The 11347-nt window shown below is 45.7% G+C and overlaps 1 protein-coding gene across 3 annotated transcripts in view; it reads left to right on the top strand.

Moving 5' to 3' along the window:
- The first annotated feature begins 189 nt into the window (after positions 1-189).
- Positions 190-11347, top strand: part of LOC118226354 (signal-transducing adaptor protein 2-like) — an 18204-nt gene continuing 7046 nt past the window's right edge. Inside the window, exons 1-7 of one of the 3 annotated variants that reach the window (XM_035415922.1) lie at positions 191-753; positions 6624-6695; positions 7371-7490; positions 8317-8373; positions 9077-9228; positions 9648-9779; positions 10206-10278. In XM_035415922.1, the coding sequence (XP_035271813.1) occupies positions 661-753; positions 6624-6695; positions 7371-7490; positions 8317-8373; positions 9077-9228; positions 9648-9779; positions 10206-10278 (699 nt within the window). In that variant the 5' untranslated portion in view covers positions 191-660. Of the gene's footprint in view, positions 754-6623; positions 6696-7370; positions 7491-8316; positions 8374-9076; positions 9229-9647; positions 9780-10205; positions 10279-11347 lie in introns of all 3 variants that reach the window. The other 2 variants (XM_035415923.1, XM_035415924.1) reach the window with 2 other exon arrangements.

Below are 11347 nucleotides of genomic sequence, written 5' to 3'. Positions count from 1 at the left end.
TCAACTAGGTGCCATGCAACAGCTTGTCAAATACAGGCTTAAATTTTGTTGTTTAACCTATTTTTGAGGGGGGGCACGAATGTTCGACAACATTTTATAAATAGCCAGGTAGGCTAGTTCAACTTGGCGGCCTCCGCCCGTCCAGCCAGCGCGCCAATCAGCAATGGCAGTGGGCGTGGCTCCCCGAAAGTACCTGTTGATAGAAAAACAAGTGCAAGAACAGAATAAGGCGTCAATGCACCTCCGGAGTTTGTAAGCAATTGTACTAGCAATACTAGACAATTAATATACTATTATTGGTGGCTTTCAAAATCTTTTTAAAATAATTCTTCTGCCACGACAACGAGAAAAGAGAAGCATTTTCTGTAATGGAATTCACATGATATGCTATTTGTGGTGTTTTAACCTTGTTGCAGTTTTTTATGACAGTCATTTTAGCTGTAGATTTACAATATAGCTTTACGTAACCGAAATATTTGATTTTGACAACAGGTGATACCTTGTCACCTCGTTTGAAAACGGCAAAGAAAACTGCTGGACTACTACCGTTAGCCTACTGGTTTAGAGGGGGATCTCTGATCTGCAGAAGACAGACAGAAAAAAAGTAATTTTTTGTGCGCTGAGTTAGCCATTATCGGATTCCTCCAGTCTGCAAACCGTATGGCTGCCCCAACAGCACGAAGGCGGTCGAAAGCGCTGCTGCCGACGTGCTACTACGAGGGTTACCTTGAAAAGAGATCACCTAAAGAAACGGTAGGCTGTTTATTTATTTATTTATTTATTCATTAAAACCTTTTGTGCATAAAAACCTATGGACATGAGATAACAAATTAACGAGGTTGCAGATTAATTCCGAATTCTTGAGCTCTGTGGGGCTAGGGATTATTACATTCAATCAAGTTGAAATATGTAGAAAATCAGATGGGAGATTATCTTTTATTCACCCAGTTTTGCGCTGTATTTTTCAGAATGTGCAATTACCGTAAAATACTTCACGGTCATTCACAACTGCTCGTGCTGTTTTGCGTCTATTTGCCTTGGGCGTGTGCCTGTGTAACAGGTATTGTCATTATGGGAGTGAATACAACTCATGTGTGATATTAAAATACACATTAAAAAAAGCATCTGAAGGTACATGAACGCATAAACTGAACAGAACTTAAGCATGTTGTTATAATACAACAATGTTGTTTAAATAAAGAATGGGACAGGAATTAGAAAACAGTAATTAAATCTTGAAATTGACTTTTTTATGTCATTCACTTTGAAATGATGGCTTTTTACACGTTTTTGCCTTCAGTAACTGGGTATTGAGATTGCATAGATTTTACTGTGCATACGTGAATAAGAATTCACTTCATTTTTTTATCAGTAGAATATATCATAAGCCAAAGTGATTTTGTTTATCATGGAAATATATCCATCCAGGTAGAATTGCAAAGACATGCAATATAAATGCATGTTAAATTACATTACAGACATTTAGCAGACGCTATTATCCAGAGGAACTTACACAATTTTTTTACATATTACACATGCTGTATATTCTTAACAATATGGTTGATGTAGTTCATGAGGTAATGAGAGCTAAGCAGGTTTAATGTTCAGGCATTCAGAAAGGTAGATGGCAAACTACAAAAAAAAACATTTTTGAAATAGTGCAGAGATAGTGCGCAGTAAAATTCCCACCATCATTTCAGCTGTTAAGTGATCTTACATGGACAAAATCAAATCAAAATGTATTTATTTAGAGCATTTTACTATGGATTCTCACAAATCCCTTCACAGTGTACACCTGCCTAAAACTCCCATAAAAAACAAGTGAAGGAGGATGGGGCGGGAAAGAACTGTTTTGGGGAGATAAAGGAAGAAACACTGGTTGAAGCTGGGGGGGGGGGCGCGCTCAGGTCCCGGGACTCTGGGCAAGTGCCCCACCTGTGAGAGAGGGAACCACCACAAAAAAAGTTGGCAGTTAGCGCAGAGCTATGGATTGCAGACAGGGAAATATGTACACTAAAATGTGTATACAACCAACAATTTGCTGGTCTGTAATTAAGATTTGGATTTTTTTTGTCATGCAAATCAAATTCTCTGTTGTCTGATCCTTTGAGTGTGTTGAGCTCAGTTAGGAGGGATTCTGCCATCTTGTTGTTGTGGGGGAGGTGGGTGGGGTGGAATGGGGGTGGGGGGGGGGGGGGGTGGGACACAACTGTGCTTGAGTCAGCTAAAGCCGTGTGCATTTCAGCGGGGCCGCATAAGAAAATCAAAGTCTGCAGGCCGGAGGAGGAGGGAGGAGAAGAAAAGTGGAGAACCGCTGGAGGTTTTGCACACAGGCTGAGGGGGTCTTGGCTCTCCTGTCGCACAGACTGGGTGGAGGTCTTTATCTCCATATCCCTGGACACAAAGGACCAGCTGTCTGTGAGGGTGGGGTGGGGGGGGGGGATGGGGTGTCCAGGCATAGGAAGGCTTGGGGGGTGGGGGGGGGGATCCAGAGGGGACGATCCAATGAAAAGACAGAGCAGAGACAGGGCTTATTGGGGTGCAGGTGCTGTTGGTAATGAGGGGTGACCGTGGGTCACGGAGTGAACAGCTTGCGTGTGGAGCACTTCACCAGCCCTGCTCTGTGTGCGTCTGAAGAGCGAGAGCGAGAGAGAGAGAGAGAGAGAGAGGGAGAAACAGAGAGAGACAGAGAGAGAGAGAGAGAGAGAGAGAGGGAGGGAGAAACAGAGAGAGAGAGATGCTTTCTTACAAAGAGGGTGAGCAGGTTACTTCACTCATGAGAGTTCCCGGAGCCAATCCTGTATTCAGAGTTTTTGCCTTGGAAGTTTTTCTATCTGTAAAACACAGCTCTTTCCAAATTGGAATATACTGCAGTATCTGCACTTTGAGGGAAAAAAAAAAATATATATAATGAATGGTATATATGTACTGAATGTCCCATGTAGTGTAGGTTTCAGCATAGTAAAGTATATAGTTATATATATATAAGGGTTGCAGGTTCGATTCCCGGACAAGGACACTGCCGTTGTACCTACGAGCAAGGTGCTTAACCTGGATTGCGGGATGAGGCTGTGTAAATGGATAGGATGTAAATGCCGTGCGAAAGTGTTGCGTAAGTCGCTGTGGATAAGAGTGTCTGCCAAATGCCTGTAATGTAATGTAATGTAATGCCTAATGTGAGGGCCGGTCACGCCCTTTTTCCCGGCTAAGAGATAAAGCTGCGGTTTGGGAAATCACATGATGAGCAGAGCAGGTGCTTTCCCGCTACGTGATTGATTGACAGGTCGCCAGTGTGACGAGGAATGAGTTTCAGTCCCCTGGAGGTGGAATGAGCACTGTCTGTCGTCCTGGAAACACCCCCCCCCCCCCCCACCCCACCCCAGATCTGCATTCCAAAATGGAATGTTGTCTTCTAGAGTCGCTTTGTGATTATTAACTTTAAAAAAAAAAAAAAAAAAAATACTGAAATAGTTTCATGACACTGTATGAGTATTCATTTCAGGATGTTTGAAGAGTAGGAAGGATGAACGTGTTCACCTGTAAACCTGTTCGGAGCGTTTCTCTTCATTGTCATAGCATGCCTGTGCACCTCTGCACCTGTGCTGTGGCAATGAGCAATTCCGCTCATCCTTGTCATAGAATCGATGAGCGGTTTTGCTGTTCTGGCAGTTACTGCTAGTTCGGTTGGGCAGGATATTGCGACACTTGGGGTTGGAGGAGACACGAGGCAGTGAATACTGTGCATGCGTATCTATAGTCATGCAACGTTATGTATGTTTAATATTGAATGCGCCTTGGAGGGGTCTGATAATTACGGTAGTCCCTATGCTGGCACATACTGTATGTCATGAATATTGATAGTGAGCATGTCATTTTGAATTATGTCTGTTTTATTATCGCCTCCAGTCGTATCTGATGTTTGATATCTGAATTACCCTGCAATTCCCCCTCGTTTCTGAGACCACAGCCAACTGCTGAATCTTCAGATCTGCGTCACATTTCCAGGCTTATCATTAACCACCCCAGTGAACCCTGCAGTGCGTTTCAAAACCAGGGAATTTTCTGAGGGCCGACAAGTTATACAACCAGCCCTCATCGTCACGGAAATGAAAGTTTTTTTTTTTCTTGTTCTTTCTTTCTTTTTTTTTTTCTTTTTTAAATCTTTTAAGATTAAGCATGCATGCCATACTCTCAAGAACTGGGCTTGACAGCTGTTGTTCAATGAACATAAAAAAAGGGTCAGAGTCAGATCAGAGGATGGCGGAATTTGTTTGAGGGCAGAATGGCGTTCCAGCAAATCAGTTCTTGTGTGTTTGCACATTTATTGGCGGCTCCGGCGCCAGGCTTTAGTGGAGCGAGGGCAGTGCATTGGTCCAGCGCAGGGTGTGAGCCCAGTGGACTTTGGACCTGGCCTGGAATTCTTCGACGTTTAGCTAACACACACACCAGCACCGATTCACTCTCAGCCTGGACGCGTTTATCACTGAGCTAGCTTTGCTAAACTCACGGCTATCCAGAGCTGGACATTCACGTTAGTATGAAAGTTTACCACTGTTCTGTTTTTTTTTGTTGTTGTTGTTTTTTTTGAAGTCATAACCAGAAATCTCAATGTGTGTTATTCACTCAAAATCACATTTTTTTTCCCTGGTGATTTTTTTTCTTTGTCAGTGTGTTTACTTCAGGCACGATTGAAGACGCATTGGCCAATATCACACCATTCGCTCAAAAAGCACATTTAAATAAAAGTGATCAAACAGGTTTCTACAGCAGCTTGGATGGCGAGATTACTACGTTTTTAGATTCAGCGTCATGGAAATTTTCTGTCATTCGTTTGACATGAGAGCTGGAAAGTTTGGGGGGTATAATGGCCCTGGAGGGGTCAGTACAGATTCTCGGTGATAACCAGCAGAATTGAGGGATTCCCCAGACGATCGTGTGTCATATGAGGAGAGCTGAACAACATGACTGATGGGAGAAAGGAACATTTTTAACATTCCGCACTACACTCCTGAAACCGGTTCTTTATGTTTCTGCTGAAGCTCATGCCAATGATCCAGATTCCTGTTTTTGTCTGCTTCCTGCCCTGTTTTTTTAATATATAAATTGGACATCTGTTTTTTTTTGTTTGTTTTTACTAATTTGACGTGGGACTGAACATGTCCAATTCCCACCCTAATTTAGAATGTCTTATTATCTGCAACCGTAGCCGCGTTCACGCTCGAACCGAACTGCCGATTCGGGAGAGGGTAGACGTCCGTGGTTCTCCTCCGAAATGCGAAGTGGCATCGGCCTGCTAGTTTTCACTCGTGCAGAGTGGAGTCGGAGGAAGACCTTTCATATGCAGTACCAGATTGACCAGCGTGGGGTCGCTAGAGAGCGATGAGGCGTGGACCCCTTGCTGAACCCCTGCCATACCCTGGGCAACACAGTTGGCAACTGTGTGTTGCCCTATAGAACCTATCGGCCACGGGATGGCACCGCCACGGTCCGGACGCAATCCGAGACCGTGCGCCACATCCGTGTGCCTTAACCGAATAAGCCACCCAACAGCCACCACCCCCCCCCCCCCCCCACCCCCCACCCCGTTCATGAATCGTGGCGTTTTATTTGATTTACTTTCATTGTCTGTTAATCAAAAAACATGATCAAAAAATCAACATAAGTGATATTATTCTGAGCTTTATACCCTCATTCCCTGTTCCAGTGTTACTTTCTCTACTTTCTTTGTTGATTTTGACACTTCTCCGGTCCTGCATGGTGCAGTTTCTATCTCTGTGAGGCACTTCGGCCACTGCACGCTAAAATGGCACAGCCGGTGTGGGGGCCAGTTCTTGAGACGTATGCAAACCCCCCTGAGCCAGACCCCCCGGGAGCCCCTTGTACTCTCCCTTATATATATAAATGGTAAATGGTAAATGGACTGCATTTATATAGCGCTTTTATCCAAAGCGCTTTACAATTGATGCCTCTCATTCGCCAGAGCAGTTAGGGGTTAGGGGTTAGGTGTCTTGCTCAAGGACACTTCGACACGCCCAGGGCAGGGTTTGAACCGGCAACCCTCCGACTGCCAGACAATCAGTCTTACCTCCTGAGTTATGTCGCTATGTCGCGCTATATAAGATTAGATAGCCAGGAAACCTGCTGCTCTTTACGGTAAGTGTGAGTATCACAGGATCATTAATGACCAGTGAGTCTGAGCCTCAGTTTAAAAATTCACCCGAAACACGTCAGCGTACTGTGCAGAGTCCTCCTTACTGTACCGGGGCATTGGTTTTCTGCTTGGTTTACAGGGAAGGCTGCCCCCTGCTGGCCCACCAGTGCCTCTTCCCGCTGTTAACTTTGGCCATGATTTACTGAGAGTTTTAGCCCTTGCAGAACCTTTTTAGCACATGCAAAACTAACAACACAATTGGTGCACAACGAATACCATGGCCAATCATTTGTCATGTTATTGGTTTTCCACGTGCTAAAGGTCTTGGTAAATCAGGCCTTTGGTTTTCCCAGGTCTACCATGGTCTAAGTTCTAACAAGATTGTCCTACTTGGGCTTGAGTAAGGTTTGCATTCGCACTGGGAACAGAACTAAACGTGCCCCCCCCCCTCTTTCTCTCTCTCTCTCTGTAGACATCTTGCCGACTGTGGACATGTCTGTGTGGAAATACCCTGTTTTTCTACAACAACACCAAGGACTGTGAAGTGAGTGCAATTACGGGGAGAAGTGTGTCCACTGCTGGGAGGGGATCTGCAGTCATACAGACGTCTGTAGCAAAGTTCAGGCCGGAACTCTTTCTACATCCTTAGGCAAACTAATTCAGACTTTCAACATAACAATGAAACCTGTCCTTGCTTCACTTAAAAAGCATTCTTTTGATTTTATTGGTGTTTGAAAATTTTTGAGTTTTGAAAAGAGCAACAGCCCTCTAATTATATCCTATATGACCACATGTTTTTTTTTGCCCGGTCTACTCGATGTGTTTCATGTTTACCTTGTGGGTTGTTTTAACATCTTGTCCTTGTGCTGAAGCTGTTAACGTTTGCCCATGAATTTAAGTTGAATTGAAAATGTAATCTACTGTGTGAGATAAAGAAAGAGGAGGTCAGGTCTGAGATAAACTGTATGCTGGACGCAGACTTTAGCCTCTCACTCTTAACTGTATGTGTGTGTGTGTGCATGTGCGCGTGCATGTGCGTGTGCGTGTGTGCGTGTGTGTGTGCGTGCGTATGTGTGTGTGTGTGCGTAATGTGTGTGCGTGTGTGTGTACGTGCGTGCGTGTGTGTGTGTGTGTGTGTAATGTGCGTGCGTGCGTGCGTGCATGTGTGTGCGTGTGCGCGTGGGCGTGCGTGTGCGTGTGTGCGTGTGTGTGTGTGCAGTACACAGAGAAGCTGGAGCTCAGTGGCTTCATCTCCCTGGCAGATGACAGCAGCCGGGGCTCAAACCTGACGGGGGCGCGGTTCAGCCTCCGCATGAAGGACGGAGAGGTCAAGCTCACGGTGAGGGCTACCCACAATGCACCCTGACCCCAACCCTCCACATCACACCCCAACCCTACACACCACATCCAAACCCTACACATCACACCCCAACCCTACACATCACATCCAACAGATCACATCCCAAACCCTACACATCACACCCCAACCTAACACATCACACTCAACAGATCACATCCCAAACCCTACACATCACACCCCAACCCAACACATCAAACCCAAGCCCAGCCCAACCCAACAGATCACATCCCAAACCCTACACATCACACCCCAACACATCACATCCAAACCCTACACATCACACCCCAACCCAACACATCAAACCCAAGCCCAGCCCAACCCAACACATCGCATCCAAACCCTACACATCACACCCCAACGGAACACATCACACCCAATGCATAATACCCCAACCCTACACATCACACCCCAACTCTACACAACAAATCTAACAGATTACACCCTAACCCTACACATCTCACCCCAACCAAACATATCATACCCAACAGATCGCATCCCAACTCTACATAACAAACCCAACATATAACACCCCAACCCAACAGATCTCACCCCAACACTACACATTACACCTCAACCCAACACATCAAACCCAAACCCCACCCAACACATCACATCATACCCCAACCCAACAAATCACACCCAAACCCAACACATCACTGCATATTAACACCCAAGCCCAACGCTTTGTTAGGGTTGGAATGAGAACCTACAGGATGGTAGAACTCCAGGAACTTGGTTGGTTAGTGCTGGTGTAGACTGCGGGGACATTGTGGAATAACTGACACTCTCCTCTTTCTGTCTGTAGGCTTCTAGTCTGGAGGCCCGGGTGCTGTGGAAGGGCTTCATCCTCTCTGTAGTGGAGGTCAGTAACAGACTGATCAACAGACAGATTGATCAGTTCCATTTCTGTCAGTCAATTCAGAAATGATGTGAAATTAACTGAATGAATTGGAACAGTCACATGAAATTTCTGTGTGTTTCTATGCTCCTGAATTGTGTGTGTGTGTGTTTGTGTGTGTGTGCGTGCGTGCGTGCATACGTGCGTGCCTGCGTGTGTGCGTGTGTGTGTGTGTGTGTGTGTGTGTGTGTGTGTGTGCGTGCATACATTTGTAGGGAGAGAAATAGAAGGAGAGAGAAAATGACATGTAATCATTCTTCAAATGCTGCGTATCAGATTTCCCGACGACGTAGCTAATGTCATGAAATGTTATCAGTAAATCCAGCCTATGGCGTCATTAGTCATATCAGAGCAATTTCACAATCAGCAGAGCCAGGGATTCCAAGACGAATCTTTGCTTTGCCATCAAAGGACATTTTCACACTTGTTTCCTTTTCAGCTGTAATGCTATTAGAGTTTAGACTATTTTCGCCGCATCTGTTAAGCAGTGTTCTTGAAAATTCTTTCTCTTTCTCTCTCTCTTGTTCTCCCTTGTTTATTGTAATAATTATCACTGATTATTATCGTTATCATTTTCAGTAAAAATAGAGCTGAACTGTGTACAGGTGTAATAACAAAAAATTTTGACAACAAATGATTGTGTTTTTTTTTTTTTTTTTGCGGTCAGCTGGCTGTGCCGAGCTCTTTGAACCTGCTGCCGGGTCAGCTGCACATGCTGGCCGAGGTGATCGAAAAAGAGAAGGCGCGACGGAAGCCCCCTCCCCTTCCTCAGGGTCCCGTCCCGTCTCCCTACCTCCCCCTGCTGGCCAACATGCCACCGTAAGTGAATTGTAAATGGACTGCATTTATACAGCGCTTTTATCCAAAGCGCTTTGCAATTGATGCCTCGCATTCACCCATTCACACACACACTCACACACACACCAACGGTGAATGGCTGCCATGCAAGGTACCAATCAGCTCAGTTGAGAGCAATTAGGGGTTAGGTGTCTTGCTCAGGGTCACTTCGACACGCCCAGGGCGGGGTTTGAACCGGCAATCCTCCGACTACCAGACAAATCGGTCTTACCTCCTGAGCTACGTCGCCCCTATTCACCAGAAAATGCTTATTCATGTATGATACAGAGGCATGCCCATGCTTGGTTTTACGTGACATTCTAGGGGGGTGTGCGGAGTGGTGTTTTCGGAGGTGTGCGGGTGACCCCGGGTCTCTGTGCTTTCTTTTTTTTTTTGGACAGGTGTTACCATCCAGTGTCCCGGCTGGAGGCCGAAATGTTCCTGGAGAGGAATCAGGAATTTGGGAACTTCCTGCTCCGGCCTGGCAGAGACGGCACCTCTTTGGCCGTCACCACCTACCAGGACCTCAACGGGTAAAAACACGGCTTCCCAACCGGTAACACCGACAACAAGCTCGTCCGCGCGCCCTCCCAAAAAAAGAGGACGTGTCCACCTCCGACACACTTTTTGTGTCACTCTCAACACGTTTTGTGTCAAAGTTACGGCTTTTGTGTCACAAACGTGCAGTTTACGTCTTACGAAGGGGAGACTTTTTAACACGAGCTGCGCTGGAAAGTGGCGCAAAATGTGTTGCCCTTAACTAGACATGGAGGTGTGTTAAAAAAAAAAGAAAAAAAAAGTTGTGCGTTGTTTTTGACACGTCCATTTTGAGACTGCTAAGAATCTGTCGCGTTTGTTGATGTGTTCGGGACGGAGCTGACGCGTCTTATTTTAAGAAGGTCTATAGGCACGATCACATTCAGCCTCCAGCTCACCACTGATTGGCTCTCTTCCCCCAACAGGCCAGTCTTCCGTCACTATCGAGTGGCTCGAAAGCCAGATGGAGGATTTTCACTTGATGTGGAGAACCCAGTAAGATGTCGTGGTTACGAAGCGCTGTTCACAAGCAGTCTCACCGCCACACACACACACATACACGCACACAAAGACAGAACACACATACACACGCACGCACAGTCGCACACAAACACAGAACACACATACACACACAAAGACAGAACACACGTGCACACACACGCACATGCCCATGCACATGCACACACACACACAAATACACACACATGCACATTTACACACACAAATACACTAACTCAGAACACACGCACACATGCACACACTGTGCCCTTGATCGATATCACGCCAAGGCACGTCAGATAAGTGTACCTGCAGAGGCTGTAGCTGTAGCTGTAGCCTGGCTGACGCATTGTTCTGTTCTGCGCTGACGTGAGTAGGTTTTGAGAGAGCCACAGAGAAAACTATTACTAACACCTCTACACACACACGGACAATCACACAGGAGAAGGGGTCGTGGGGCGGTGAGATTAGGGGGGTAAAAAATTAAATTGGTGGTAGCAATTTGCAACTTTATAAAAAAAATAATACAGTATGCTGCCTTTTTCCTTTCTAGTTATGGCCTTTGGCCAAACCTGTGCAACGATCACGTGAAGTGCTTAATTGCATACCAGTGTTATATTTGCATAGAAGCGATGTTACAAAAATGTTTTTTATTAGTTACAAGAATAGAGCAACAAGGCCCTGCGAGAAATGTTTTGATTTCATTTGATTTACCGCAAAGGGTGAGTCCTGGAATTGGAGGACACTGGCGACTAGCCCTGTGAAACTTCCTCGTTTGTGATACGCTGACGTCACGAATCAAACATAGCCGTGATGAAGCTGCAGACGGTGCTCATTCCTGATGAGTCAGATATTTTGAAATCTTTGGATGGCAGAGAAAGATTCCAGTCAGGCACGCACGCACGCACAAGCGACAAACGCGCACGTGTACTGGTGTTACAGGAATCGCTGTGGGACTGTCTGATTCTACAGAGGAACCTTCTTCTGTGGCCCAAAGACTGGAATAAACGGCCTCTGCGGCTGTGACTGTGAAACCGGCCCATAGTTTTTCTTGCTTTTAACGCTT

This window comes from Anguilla anguilla, chromosome 4 (genome assembly GCF_013347855.1).
Source record: "Anguilla anguilla isolate fAngAng1 chromosome 4, fAngAng1.pri, whole genome shotgun sequence".
NCBI lineage: Eukaryota > Metazoa > Chordata > Actinopteri > Anguilliformes > Anguillidae > Anguilla > Anguilla anguilla.
The sequence above is the reverse complement of the archived record's forward strand: the minus strand, read 5'-3'. Positions and strand labels throughout refer to the sequence as shown.